The sequence below is a fragment of the Rattus norvegicus genome, chromosome 3, assembly GCF_021556685.1.
Source record: "Rattus norvegicus strain SHRSP/BbbUtx chromosome 3, alternate assembly SHRSP_T2T, whole genome shotgun sequence".
Taxonomy (NCBI): domain Eukaryota; kingdom Metazoa; phylum Chordata; class Mammalia; order Rodentia; family Muridae; genus Rattus; species Rattus norvegicus.
The window spans coordinates 42,483,188-42,498,800 of record NC_141536.1 but is presented as its reverse complement, the minus strand read 5'-3'; the positions used below and the strand labels follow the sequence as shown (position 1 = coordinate 42,498,800).

Sequence of the window (15,613 nt, the reverse complement as noted above, 5' to 3'; positions counted from 1 at the left end):
CTCGGCTTTGGTGAGTAATAATTCTCCAGTCTGCGGTACCTACTGCTCAGGTCACTGGGTACCAGCAAAGAACTGAAGGGCTTGCAGAGGAACAGTGGATCTTCCCTGGAACAGTCTCCTGACGCAAGTTGAGTACCTTTTCTCTTTGGAGAGCCCTAAACACTGACTCTGTGACTGTCCCAGAAATTCTAGAAACTATTTGACACTCTTTTAAAGATTGCCTTTCTATTTAAAGGAATTCAAGTGGGCTATGATGTTCCCTATCATCAATGTAATGAGCCCAGGATCTTTTTCCATCCTTTTGAATGTATTGACCATGGCCTTGTGCTCTCTGTAGATAATCCCTCCATCCTGATAGTTCATCTACTCGGCTACCATTTTCACTCTCTGCACAAAACAGACACGAACATCTAGTCCTTCTGAGCATCGCTGGGGTTGCTGAGTACTGATTTTCATAGAAGTAATTTCCACTCTAAGAAGAACCAACTGTAAGATCATTTTACTCCGCACTAAAGAGCACAACTCACTTCCCAGTATCAAAAGTTCTATCATTAGTCTATAGTCCTAATGTGGTATAAGTCATGGAACCAGCTTGACTTCTATCTGCTCTGTGTGTGTGTGTGTGTGTGTGTGTGTGTGTGTGTGTGTGTGTGTGTGTGTAGTTCTCCCTCTCGGCTTCATATTTCCTTAGGTTTTATGTCAGTCTCATTAAAATATCCTCTTTTCCTCAGAGGCAAAACATAAAATCTATTAAAATAAAGACAGGTTTAAGAAATTTTGAGAAAAACTGGGAACATTTTGCCAAATAAGTGATAGAGGAAAATTTATGAAACAGGCATTTGAAAAGACCTCCATAAAATCCTAGAAATAATTTTTGACCAACCAAGAGAAAAAGACATAGCATTCTACCGTTTCTGTCATCTGACATGTTTGTGTGGAAGACTGGCTGCATGATTATTGGTGCATCTGAGGATGCAGGCTAAACAGATGACTGCCACACACTGCACAGCCCCTAGGCGACAATCCACTGGAACTAAGACATAAGCAGAGGGTGAGTACCCCAGTTCAGTCTTAACACAGAGCAACAGTGTAGCCACATGCTGCAGGACTCTGTGGAATCAAAGTCATTTTTCAGTCCTTAAGGAGAAACTGAACATCAACCCTATGTTACTTCATACTTTTTAATGTCCAGGAAGATGATTTGAAGTGTTCACATTAAATCCTTGAACTAATAAATATTTGCATTTACCATAAACACTATTTATGTCCAAGCTGATTCATCAGTCTATTTAAAATGCATCCATTTTTGCTTCCATTTTATCTATTTTGTTTTTAGTTTATTGAAGTTGATTGGTGCCATTTTTTTCTATTTAAAAATTTGATGGGTTTTTGTTTCAGATTTTGGTCAGTTATACATTTTGTCAACTCTGAGTTCTGATTTTGTGTCACTTTGTGGGCATTATTTCTTTCTGAATCCTTGAAAAAAATCAAGGCTGTCGGTTAAGTGCGTTGTCAAGGGCATGTGGGAGGAGCTTGTGGGCTCAGTGTTTCCCATGGCTCACATTGGTGTGAAGCCTATACTGACAAGGGTCCAGCATCCACCAGAGCTATGTTTACCTCTTGTTTCTCCTCTCTGAGGACCAGGGGCTTCTGGCCCTATTTAGCCGTGTGGCCCGTGGGGTTGGCAAGTCTCTTACCCTCAAACGCTCCCCAGATTGTACCTTCAGGCCTGGCCACTGTTCTAGCTGCCGGTGTCTCGTCCCAATTGTGTTACAACCGTGGGAAGCCACCAGAGCACTGATATCTGCACAGGCAGAAGGTTGGTTCTCATCCATTCGCGACATTGGAAGTATTATCACCCTGCCAGAAAGATGCCGCTAAGAATGTCATGTGACCACTGCTGCTTCTTTTCAGGTCCTATCACACTTAACTGAGGGAGTGGTTTCAGAGGTTGATCTGCCCACTTACATAGGGCCGGAGCCAACGAACCCAGTTCGTCCCAATTGGTGAGATCTGTTCCATGCATGCACCAGTAGGGTAACTTTTATCCGTGCAGATCAAACCACCAGCCACCTGAACTTTTTGGCTTGTCAGCATCCATGGGCTTACCCACCATTCGCAGCTACCTCCCAAGACTTCCTCTTACAATCTAGAACTGGGGAAGATTAAACTCAGGCTGCCATTCTTCTGATAGCTCCCTGTTCTTAGGAAGACGCCAGGATAGTTCAGTTTCAGACAATACCTTGTCATCCAACCAGGCTCCCAGCCTCTGTACATCAAGTGGGAGAGACAGAATGGGATTAGTGTTCACCGCTGACCCAGCTGTAGGAGAACTGCCATTTTACCAAAACCCGCACTCTGGGTTTGAGGTTTATGGAGACTAGCTAGCGGCTTGTCCTGTGGGTAGGACTACAGTCTCTTTGCATCAGGGTGGCCTGGCCTGCCTATTGGAGGAATCTTTTGTTCCCTTCCCCACAAGGATGCCATACAGCAGGCTCTGTGCTTGCCTTAGCTACCTTCCAAGCATTTCCCCGTTTGTTTCCTCCCACTTTTCTGGTGTCTTACCACCACTGTAGATTTCTGAAGCTCTTGCTCTCACCTTGATTTGGAAGATTCTGTTTTGTTTTGTTCTGACTTCCGTCTTCTACCACATCACACAGAGGCAGCCTCCAGACTGTCAAGCTTTCTAGAAAGTTCCCCCAATACATTTTTTTCTTGAAGATTGTACTTCTTGGGCAATTTTTTCATAAACAGTTTTGCCCCTCTATGCAGTGGGTATGCTGTGAGTCTGTGTGTATCTTGTGTGTACACGTTCATGGGGCTATGTATGGGTGTGTGCACGTGTGCATGCACAAGTGTATATTAGTGTGTTGAGGTCAGAGATCAAGGTCAGGTGTCTTCCTTACCTTAGTTTTCCAGACAGGATCTCACACAGAATCTGGAGCTCAATGAGTATCCCCTTGGCTTTGACTCCCAAGCACCAGGATCAAGTGCATGACACCCTGGCTGGATTTTTGTGGGTGCTGTAGACCTAAACTCAGTCCCACAGGCTTTTACACAGTGAGCACTTTATCCACCACTGATATCCCCAGAACCCCGTTATCTTTATGACTTATATTGTAACTTTTAATGGCCACCATAGGTATTTCAATGCACAGAGTAATTGTTCAATGTTCTAATTAGGGTAAGGATTTTAATGTCTGTAAACACTTACCAACTTTTTCATGGAAACAGTAAAAGTCCTTCCTTTCTTGCTTCTTTGAAACACACAGTCCACTGCTACCACCTAAAGTCATCCCATGTGACCAACGCATGTTTCTAGTGATACTGAAATCCTTGCTAATTTTATCAACTAGCCTTTTTTCCTCAGAGAACTTACGGTTTTATAAGTAGGAAAGTTTACTTGTCTTACTTCCCTTCTATTTTACACATTTCCTCTGATATGCCAATATTGCTTAGCACCACATATGCCTACAATTCTTAATATTTATAAACAATTTTACAGACAATTTTAATTTAATTCTGCGACATTGTACAGACACTGCTAATCTGAAATGCTTACTGTAGGAAAAAGTATCAGCTCCAGACCCCCAAGGCCAAGTTTCCGGCACAAAGGAGATTTATTCGCCTCAAGGAACAGAGGGCAGGAAACAAGAGACATAAGACAGGGGACAGGGAACAAGGGAGAAGGGAAAGGCACTTGTCCTGGAGGAGGACAAAGGACTGCATCTGGATAGAGAGGTAATCAGCCTTGGGAGGAGGAAGTGGCCAAGTAAGGGAATGGACCTTGGTGGCTAGCTCTGTGGATGTGATCTAAAGGATTTTAGCAAGGCAGAGGGAACGGGGAGAAGAGTGAGGCCGGCCAGAGCCATGCCCAACACACTCGAGCTGGCCAGAGTCCCTTTACTTATCTTCGTGGTATATTTAAGCAAAATGGTGCCAACCTACCCTATTATCGAACCACTCCAAACTTAGCTTAGAAAGACTACTTTGAAATCGCCCTCCTTTTGTGGCTTACTATAACGAAATAAAAATTTACTTGGAAGTGAAAATGGCTGTCTAAGGGGAACCCAGCAGGAGCTGGTCCCATCCCTGGGACTCCTTCAGACACTGCTGGTTCTTCCCCTTTTACCGTCCCTTGCTGTTGGCTTCTGCCACTTTCTCTTCTCTCTGGGCCCCAGACTTCCCAAACTCTGTCATACCTATCACCAACTCTTGTCTTGGCTGTGCCTAATCTTATTTTTAACTTACTTGTGAATTGGTCTTTAAGATTACTATTTTTTTATATAGCTTTGAAATTTCATTTTAAAATGAAGTTTGGTCCTTGGATTGATACCATACTTAAGACCATCTACAATGGGTAAAATAAATAACCTTGTGTCAATAATAATTCTGTAACTTGAGGTAAGTCACCTGACCTCTCTGCTCCAATTTCTTCATATACTGGGAAGACTATCTCATGTCCATGTAAGAATCGTGTTGAAAGGATTAAATGTGTTTATCTGTTTAGTGCATGTAGAAGGCTTGTCAGCATGCCGCCTGTGCCTGGCTGTTGGGGGCCCTAGCATCACCAACATCATCCTCATCACCAACATCATCAGCATCACCTGCATCACCAGCATCATTTGTGGTAGCTTCTCCTTTCCCACCTCTCATTTTGTGTCTCCGCCACTCTAGCCTTATCACTCTAAAGCGTTTCTCTGGCAGTCACTCTCTGGGTCCCGTTTTGAGCACCCCAGGCTGTCTCTCCTTTAGAGACCTCTTGTTTGGTGGGGATCCCCTTCTCAGCGTGTCTGCTCTCCCACATGTTTGTGGGTTTTTAATACCAGGAAAGGCAGGGGTGTTTCTGACTTAAAACTACATTTTCTGTCTATATTTCACAATGGGAGTCCCTGAGGTGCACATTCAAACTGCAGGCCCAGGTAAAGCACTGAGCTGGGCTTTCCTTGGGCCTTGCATTCCCCTTCTGGCTACCAGGCAAACACAAGCTATAGCCTGAGCGTCAGGCAGCAGATGGTTTCTATGGTGTCCTCATAGCCAGCACTTCACCTTCCCCAGACAAGGGGCCTCCTGCCTACACAGGGCTAGCAGATATATCCCCAGGCCTCAGTTCTGTCTTTAAAGCCCCCCACTCACCCCATTCTCTGATTCACTACCAAAAGCATTCTGTGTGTCTTTGCAGACATTCATGGGCTCACCCCCTTCGGCCATTTTTCTTACTGACCTTCTTTTCTTAACACCAGTGTCTTTCCTCCTCTGACTGTACATTTGGTCCCACTGAATCTCACAGGAAATGACAACCAGAAAAGAGAAGTTGTATTATTAGGTGGCCTTTTACCGTTGGTGAGACTAAAAACATTTGTACCAAGGATGATACATACATACCGGACTAACGTGGGGAAATTTCATTTAAACCTGCAGATTTTGATCCCGTAGAAATAGTCTCAGATGCCTTTTTTCTCTGTTTTCTCCAGCAAGTCATTTAGATTTAATCATCCCCTCTGATAGCTGCTGTTACATAAGTCATATCTTCTCACAGAATCCCTAACTCTGATGAATTCTGCCTTGAAAAATGACTTCGGTCAGACACCTATATTGAGCCGGGGGGCTGGGGCTGGCTGATCAGAAGCTCAAGGCTCCTTGCAGACATCTTATGTAGAAGAAGTAAACATTGGTCCATTCTCCCTGCTGGGACCCAGTCTGTTTGCTCTGGTTCCCCAGCCTAAGGAAACTTCTCAGAGCCATTTGTTTGACATGTAGACACACCAGTTTCCAGGTATGAAAATCAGACATGAACTGTCTCCCTAAAGATCCGTCAAGCTAGTGATTATTATTAAAAACACCAAAAAGATCAAACCTTTTACTCATAGCAGTATATATTTCCACTAAGTACGTGTGTGTGTGTGTGTGTGTGTGTGTGTATGTGTGTGTTCGTGCATGTGTGCATGTGAGTGGAAACCATTTTTAACATTCAACCTTTTCTGCGCAGACATTCACATTCATTCCCAACCAGCCATAATCACAATCTCTAGAAACTCTTATGATTTCAAAATGAGAAATCTGTATTTGTTCAGCAAGAGTCCCCTCTTCCTCTTCCCCTCGGGCCCGATGCCGCTATTCTATCTGCTTTTTCTCTGAATTTGATTATGCTAAGAACTTCATATATCGTTGGAATTATACAATACTGGTTCTTTGGTGGCTGACTTATTTCACTTAACACAATGTCCTAGAGGTTCAGCCACGCTTCAGCACGCATCAGAGCATCCCCGAGGGCTCATTTTTTAATGAGATGCGCTTTAAGGCACACAGAGTTTGGAAAGCAGCCACATTGGGACCAAAGTCTCCACTGCAGAGACGCTGCAGTCTCCACTGCAGAGACGCTGACGTCATCACTGGCATCTCTTGCTCATCAGCCCTTAAAGTCCCTCTCTCCTATGACTGCCAGTCTAGCTCTGTCACCTGTGGACTCTCTTCGGTCTCTCGGCAAGAGGAGGCTTTGAAAATGCATTATCTTTACATGAAAAAGATTTTTATTCTGACATAAAGAAACCAACCTATAAAGTGATGATTTGAGTGCATGTGCGTGTGTGTGTGTGTGTGTGTGTGTGTGTGTGTGTGTGTGTGTGTGTGATGTAAACAGCAACAATAATGAATTTGGAGTTGTTATCTAATCTTTCTCCCTTTGGCCATTATGGGACGTAGGTGACCCAGTCTTAGTCCCCTTAACTCAGGCAAATTTTCTTGCTGCAGGATCCTACTGCCCTCTCTTTCTCCCTCCCCCACAAGCCCTTGACAGACACCTGATTGCTCCTACTACGCACCTGTCACTCATCCCCCCCTTGCCTGCACAGTAAGTCCAATCTCCTTATAGAGCATAGAACTCCAATTACCTGTCCAGGTCTAGACATAGAAGAGTTGGTCAGTATTTTTCCTGTTTTTCTACTTCTCATCTGTTGTTATTGCCTTGCACAACGAAATTAGGCCTTCAGTAAACTTCCTCTCAAATGTTCACTTTGTCTAAGGAACCCTCTCCAAAGTACACGGGCACTCCTTTTTCTTTCTTTTTACAGTGACTCGCATGTCAGTGTCGGTGCTTCAAGTACACAAGGCTGTAATTGCAGTCCTCTTGCCGTCTCATGATACCTAACCTAGTGACCTACAAGCATCGCTTCTTAAAACCTCAGAACAATCATAGAAATAGTTCTATTTGGCTCAAGCCTTATGGGATCTCGATGGAAAGAGGCAAATAGAGCTGACAAGCAGCCCCTGAGGTGCAGACAGCAGGTCTGAGTAGGCACACGATCCTCATGCTGACCTTTTGCCCAAAGCGAGGCCCTGCCTGACAGGCCTCTTGCTCTTTTCTGTTAAGATTTATTTGTTTATTATTTATATGAGCACACTGTAGCTGTCTTCAGACACACCAGAAAATGGTATTAGACCCTGTTACAGATGGTTGTGACCCACCATGTGCTTGTTGGGCATTGAACTCAGGACCTTAGAGAGAGCAGTCAGGGCTCTTTGCTGAGCTATCTCTCCACCCCATCTTCTTGTTTTATCATTGTTCTGTGGATTTAATGTGGATGGAGGGGAGTGAGGCAGGGGTTGGATATAAAGCCAAAGTGTCTTTTCTCTCAGATGAAAAAGTATAGCCAATATTTTTAAAGATCTGTTCATTATGGTCTAATGGGAGACGGGACAAGATTGGAGGACTTAGATAATTTTTATTACTCTGGAATAGCGACAGTGCTTCAAAATGCTAACAATTAGGCTTCTGTAGAAGATAAGACATTTTCATAGAAAACTATTCTGGAAAAAAAAAACAGGCACGATCCTAAATTACTATTTGGCAGGATAATTCTAAACCTCTTCTCCCCAAAATATATGATCCTGGTTCCAAGGGTGTTCGCCTAATGAATTATAAAACTACTCAATACTCATAAAATATTATTAATATTACATTTAATGTTTCAGAAGAAAAATCAGTTAAATGGTGGGGTTTGTTCTCAGGGGGAAATTGCTCTGCTCCACTGGTAGAAACATAAATGTTAAGTTGATCCTATATTGAATGACATCTACTGTGCAGAATGCATCAGAAGAGGGGAGATCACTGAGAAATGAATGAGGAAGCAGAGTGAAAATTATAAATGTTCCCAGATATTCATTTTAGAAGACTCTGTAATGAGGACCCTGTTACTATTTTAGGATTCCTAAAAGACAGAGAGTCCTAAAGGAATGAATAATGTATGTGCAGACACATACATACACACATGCACACATATATGTCTGTATATGTATATGTGTATGTACATTATGCATATGATATATATGCATGTATATGTGATGTATATGTGTATATAATTTTTAAAAGGAACCAAAGGACTATTTATTAGCAAGATCGGTTTGTTTAGCTCTAAATCTGATATAAAGATTGTAGACCAGATCTTCAAAATGTCTACTTATGATATATGTCCAGAGGCATGCTGGATCCTTTAGAGGAACAGCATGGCTTTATGAAACTCGGTATGTGTTAGGCAATTTTATTTTTTTTTAAAGATTTATTTATTTATTATATATAAGTACACTGTAGCTGTCTTCAGATACACCAGAAGAGGGCATCGGATCTCTTTACAGATGGTTGTGAGCCATCATGTGGTTGCTGGGAATTGAACTCATGACCTCTGGAAGAGCAGTCGGGTGCTCTTAACCACTGAGCCATCTCTCCAGCCCGTGTTAGGCAATTTTAATTTCCTTCCATGACAAAAGACAGAACTCATGCCTCGGAGGCAAGCAACGGAGTCCATTTATCTTTGACTCAAGTTTTCATTTCTATCCAGCATGTGATGCCCGTTAGCAAAATTAGTTGAAAACCATGTTCCTAAAGCTGCAGTCCTTGTAGAGACTGAGAAGTATGAAGTGCAGGCATATATCCTTATAGAAAGGGTTATAACTTAAGGTATTCTTGACTTAGAGTTTTATAAGATTCTTATACTATTAATATGTATACACAATAATGCACAAAATATGCTTAAGAGACCCAGCCTTACTCTGCACCAGTCGGTGACTGGAATACAGAGATTAAGATTCTGTTCCTGGCATCAAGGAGTTGCTCTTCTGACAACTACTCCAGCGGAGAATGGCTCAAAGGCATTTAGCCATTCAGCTGGAGGGGCGCCCGCAGGACGCATTCTTCAAAATCAATGGCTGTCTTCCCAGCTTTGCCACAGACCTGCCCACTCTCAATGGGTCCGACTGTGTTGGTCTGAGTGAGGCCTCAGGCAGTGTTTTTGCAAGGTTTTCCTGACAGACCCTTATATACCCCAATGCTGAGAACCACAAGACAGCATCCTGGAGCAAATCAATTGACACCCATACCCTGCTCGTTACAGTAAGAGTTTATAAGGGAAGTACCCTGGCAGACATACAGTCCTCATTTGACAAACATGCATTGGAGCCATTAACCTCTTTTAGGTTCCCAGAGACAGACATTACAGCAGTACGTAAAGCAGATGTAGTCTTTGCTCTTCAGAATCCTACTGTCAAGGTATCAGTGTTCCATTAAACAGTGAGTCAAATCACAACAAAACTCAAGTTGTGATGAGTTCTTTGAAGAAGTAGTAGGGCCACCGAGGGAAGCAAGGCTGCACAGGATCCACTGGAGGCCCAGGAGGAGGGGAACACTGGGCTCAGATTTAAGCCAGGAGCAGGAATAGGTCCCACTGGCCTAGAACTCTCAATTCAACTTCTAGAACAGAGGTGTGGCTATCGAGAGGGCGAGACCCTGGCAGACATCTACAAGGCAGAAAGCGATATCTGAACTTGGAATAATGAGAGAGAGAGAAATGGGGGATGGATTGAGGAGGGACGCAGGGGAGTCCATTCATCTGACTCCTCAGTTGTTTGAAGAACGGAATGAGGAAGGCAGACTTCTCAGAGTAGTTTGCAGGTGTCTGGCTGGACACTATTTGCTGACATAGGAACTACCCCTGGTTAGGAAGTACAACAGGAAGGTTAGGCGGGAATGTTTCATTCATCTCTTTCTCAGAGTCTCTCCTTCTTGGGGGAAGGCAGAAAGCAAACACGACTTTCAAGGGCTGCCAGATAAAAGGTCAACCCTAAAGCTTATTGAAACCCTTTGAAGTGGATTCCACTTAACAAAATAGGAAGTTGAGGAAAAGGATGTGGCTGAGGAAGTGGATGCGCTCCTGCCTGGCCCTTCGATATAGTAGTTCAGATGTCTGTGTTTGATGGTCAATTATTAAGAGTCCCAGAAAGGTGCACTCCAAGCATTCTCGCTGCCAAAAAGGTTCACAAACTGAAGCACCTTTTAGGGGATCCTTTATTACTGCTGCTTAAAAGAGAAATCCATCCTCGTCTCGTCAGAGGCATGGGCCAGTTCAGCAGCAGGGAATCCTGCCTTGAACATCTATCTATTCAGCCACATACAACGGACAAAGGATCCAGGACCCACATATTCTGCAGCGTGATGAAAGATATATTTTATTCATTCAACAACTATATACATACATATATACATACATGCAACATTACATACTATACAAGTTTGCAAGACCTCCTCCACTCTTACCCCAACCAGACACTCCAGTTTCTAAATGTTCAAAAGAACGTGGAAGGCGGGGTCAATTCCTGGAGCCTCTGCTGCTTGAATCCTCTCAAGGTCAACCAGGGGAGGCTTATTAAGTGCAGGCTCTGAACGAGACCCGCCTCAAAGTTCCTGAGATGGATTCAGTTACTATCTTGATTTCAAGTTTAAATTTGGTTATTAACTAATTCTGCAGCTTATTCAGTTCTTATCGAGACAACGACAAATACAGGTTTGTGTGTGTGTGTGTGTGTGTGTGTGTGTGTGTGTGTGTGTGTGTGTGACATATTTCCTTGTAGGAATAAAAAGATCTTGAGAAGGCAACTGAGTCACTTCTGATTTCCAGCTGGGGAGGTGGGTGGGTGGGTGGAGGTCTGTGTTACTGAGGGTTTTCATTTGAAGAGGGGGGGGGAAAAACCCAGAAGTGTGACCTCAAGCTGTGATGTTCTGTGATTCTCACATACACTCATAAGGTTCTAATTCCATTTTTGTGCACTGAAATTGTACGGGGACCGGAGAAAAGGGATGGCCATATTTCCCCAAGGAGAATTCTTCCATACCGGCCTATATTACACTGACACATTTTTGTAAATATTTTGAATGTGCATGATCAAATTTTGTCACTTGTCCAACACCTAGAAGTGCTGACAACATCCTAGCATACACTGCTGGATCTGCTTCAGCAAGCAACTGGTAAGCATCTACAAATGGCTGATCTATTTTGATATAAGCTTAATTAATGCTACATGTGAAACTCCAAATGTCACATTTCATGAGTTTAAAATATTAATTATTAGACTGCTTTAGTTAACTCGTTCTAAAATGGAATTTGAACTTAATTTCACATGGGTATTAAATTCTCTTGCAATAAATTGAACTTCAAGATAAAAGATTTCATAAAATCTTTTATGATTTTTTTTAGCCCAAGGATGAGAATTACATAAAAATATTATAAACAACACATGGCATCATCGTTGCAGATCCATGTACCAACTCTCAGGAGAGGGGCGGGATTCGGAGCTATGACATCTGGTCACAAAGTCCAAGCTGTTTTTTGATGAAATTTGAGATTAGGAGTTGTGGCCGTTGCTGGTACTCCACCAGGACATCATGGGACAGATTGATTTGGTCACTCTCGAGTCTGTCGAGAAGTGTCACACAGACCACAGCAGCTAGTAAGAAAAGCCATATGGTTAGTGAAGTGAATGTGCTGATCTATTCTACAGACTATTTGTCTATAGCACTGACATTCTCAACATGGACGGTTTAAATGGTTTCCCTGTGATGTAGACACAGTCGGCTGGATTTTCTAGTTTCCTTCCTTCTTCCCTTCCTTTCTTCTTTTCTTCCTTCCTTCTTTCCAAGGCTCATTTAAATTAGTTAATTGAAAGTATCAAAATCCGTCTTGGCCCTTTCCTCTGTAGTGTACTAGGTTAAGGAAACCACTGTGCTCAGACCAGAACACCCAAGGCACACAAACCCCTGGGCTGCCAATGGTAGTACTCCTCATTGCTGGGAGGAGGCTCTTTCTCCTTGTGGATACATCTAAAGGGACGCTTTATTTCTGGGTGCAGTACATGAGTGAATGTGCTTGCTGTAAATGAATGAAGCAAACAGCAGTGGGCTAGCTCTGGGATGCTGCCTAGAAAAATATAAAGGCGAGCACTGATTCTTATAAAATTTAAGATCTCAAGTCAAATGCTTGAAACTCTCAGGCACATGAAAGGACAAACACATTAGTGTTTAATTTCCAAAGAATGCGGGAAATAACATTGTTAAAAAAAATACAAAGGGCAGCAGCTCTCTGCTCCCAGACCCGGTGAGAGAGAGACCCAACCGCCTGGTCAGGTGGGCACTCCTGAGGCTGCAGAGCAAAAGAGACCACCAACACTGCTCACCCCTGCCCACATCCCTGGCCCAAGAGGAAACTGTATAAGGCCTCTGGGCTCCCGTGGGGGAGGGCCCAGGAGCGGCAGGACACCTGCCTGAGACACCGCCGGAACCTGAAAGAAACAGACCAGATAAACAGTTCTCTGCACCCAAATCCTGTGGGAGGGAGAGCTAAACCTTCAGAGAGGCAGACAAGCCTGGGAAACCAGAAGAGACTGCTCCCTGCACACACATCTCGGACGCCAGAGGAAAAAGCCAAAGACCATCTGGAACCCTGGTGCACTGAAGCTCCCAGAAGGGGCGGCACAGGTCTTCCTGGTTGCTGCCGCTGCAGAGAGCCCCTGGGCAGCACCCCACGAGCGACCTTGAGCCTCAGGACCACAGGTAAGACCAAATTTTCTGCTGCAAGAAAGCTGCCTGGTGAACTCAAGACACAGGCCCACAGGAACAGCTGAAGACCTGTAGAGAGGAAAAACTACATGCCCGAAAGCAGAACACTCTGTCCCCATAACTGACTGAAAGAGAGGAAAACAGGTCTACAGCACTCCTGACACACAGGCTTATAGGACAGTCTAGCCACTGTCAGAAATAGCAGAACAAAGTAACACTAGAGATAATCTGATGGCGAGAGGCAAGCACAGGAACCCAAGCAACAGAAACCAAGACTACATGCCATCATCGGAGCCCAATTCTCCCACCAAAACAAACATGGAATATCCAAACACACCAGAAAAGCAAGATCTAGTTTCAAAATCATATTTGATCATGATGCTGGAGGACTTCAAGAAAGACATGAACACACTTAGGGAAACACAGGAAAACATTAATAAACAAGTAGAAGCCTACAGAGAGGAATCGCAAAAATCCCTGAAAGAATTCCAGGAAAACACAATCAAACAGTTGAAGGAATTAAAAATGGAAATAGAAGCAATCAAGAAAGAACACATGGAAACAACCCTGGATATAGAAAACCAAAAGAAGAGACAAGGAGCTGTAGATACAAGCTTCACCAACAGAATACAAGAGATGGAAGAGAGAATCTCAGGAGCAGAAGATTCCATAGAAATCATTGACTCAACTGTCAAAGATAATGTAAAGCGGAAAAAGCTACTGGTCCAAAACATACAGGAAATCCAGGACTCAATGAGAAGATCAAACCTAAGGATAATAGGTATAGAAGAGAGTGAAGACTCCCAGCTCAAAGGACCAGTAAATATCTTCAACAAAATCATAGAAGAAAATTTCCCTAACCTAAAAAAAGAGATACCCATAGACATAAAAGAAGCCTACAGAACTCCAAATAGATTGGACCAGAAAAGAAACACCTCACGTCACATAATTGTCAAAACACCAAACGCACAAAATAAAGAAAGAATATTAAAAGCAGTAAGGGAAAAAGGTCAAGTAACATATAAAGGGAGACCTATCAGAATCACACCAGACTTCTCGCCAGAAACTATGAAGGCCAGAAGATCCTGGACTGATGTCATACAGACCCTAAGAGAACACAAATGCCAGCCCAGGTTACTGTATCCAGCAAAACTCTCAATTAACATTGATGGAGAAACCAAGATATTCCATGACAAAACCAAATTTAAACAATATCTTTCTACAAATCCAGCACTACAAAGGATAATAAATGGTAAAGCCCAACATAAGGAGACAAGCTATACCCTAGAAGAAGCAAGAAACTAATCGTCTTGGCAACAAAACAAAGAGAATGAAAGCACACAAACATAACCTCACATCCAAATATGAATATAACGGGAAGCAATAATCACTATTCCTTAATATCTCTCAATATCAATGGCCTCAACTCCCCAATAAAAAGACATAGATTAACAAACTGGATACGCAACGAGGACCCTGCATTCTGCTGCCTACAGGAAACACACCTCAGAGACAAAGACAGACACTACCTCAGAGTGAAAGGCTGGAAAACAACTTTCCAAGCAAATGGTCAGAAGAAGCAAGCTGGAGTAGCCATTCTAATATCAAATAAAATCAATTTCCAACTAAAAGTCATCAAAAAAGATAAGGAAGGACACTTCATATTCATCAAAGGAAAAATCCACCAAGATGAACTCTCAATCCTAAATATCTATGCCCCAAATACAAGGGCACCTACATACGTAAAAGAAACCTTACTAAAGCTCAAAACACACATTGCACCTCACACAATAATAGTGGGAGATTTCAACACCCCACTCTCATCAATGGACAGATCATGGAAACAGAAATTAAACAGTGATGTCAACAGACTAAGAGAAGTCATGAGCCAAATGGACTTAACGGATATTTATAGAACATTCTATCCTAAAGCAAAAGGATATACCTTCTTCTCAGCTCCTCATGGTACTTTCTCCAAAATTGACCATATAATTGGTCAAAAAACGGGCCTCAACAGGTACAGAAAGATAGAAATAATCCCATGCGTGCTATCGGACCACCACGGCCTAAAACTGGTCTTCAATAACAATAAGGGAAGAATGCCCACATATACGTGGAAATTGAACAATGCTCTACTCAATGATAACCTGGTCAAGGAAGAAATAAAGAAAGAAATTAAAAACTTTTTAGAATTTAATGAAAATGAAGATACAACATACTCAAACTTATGGGACACAATGAAAGCTGTGCTAAGAGGAAAACTCATAGCGCTGAGTGCCTGCAGAAAGAAACAGGAAAGAGCATATATCAGCAGCTTGACAGCACACCTAAAAGCTCTAGAACAAAAAGAAGCAAATACACCCAGGAGGAGCAGAAGGCAGGAAATAATCAAACTCAGAGCTGAAATCAACCAAGTAGAAACAAAAAGGACCATAGAAAGAATCAACAGAACCAAAAGTTGGTTCTTTGAGAAAATCAACAAGATAGATAAACCCTTAGCCAGACTAACGAGAGGACACAGAGAGTGCGTCCAAATTAACAAAATCAGAAATGAAAAGGGAGACATAACTACAGATTCAGAGGAAATTCAAAAAATCATCAGATCTTACTATAAAAACCTATATTCAACAAAATTTGAAAATCTTCAGGAAATGGACAATTTCCTAGACAGATACCAGGTATCGAAGTTAAATCAGGAACAGATAAACCAGTTAAACAACCCCATAACTCCTA

General features: G+C 42.7%; 1 protein-coding gene across 10 annotated transcripts in view; it reads right to left on the bottom strand.

Annotated features, from left to right (window-relative positions):
* Upp2 (uridine phosphorylase 2) overlaps window positions 1–15,613 on the bottom strand; it is an 84,709-nt gene that overhangs the window by 29,701 nt on the left and 39,395 nt on the right. For 5 of the 10 annotated variants that reach the window (XM_087650641.1, XM_087650644.1, XM_087650637.1 and 2 more), the window contains one exon: window positions 10,475–11,772. The exons of 4 other annotated variants lie outside the window; for them this stretch is intronic. In XM_087650641.1, the coding sequence (XP_087506767.1) occupies window positions 11,621–11,772 (152 nt within the window). In that variant the 3' untranslated portion in view covers window positions 10,475–11,620. Of the gene's footprint in view, window positions 1–10,474; window positions 11,773–15,613 lie in introns of those variants that run through there. One more of the 10 variants, NM_001106481.3, reaches the window with a different exon arrangement.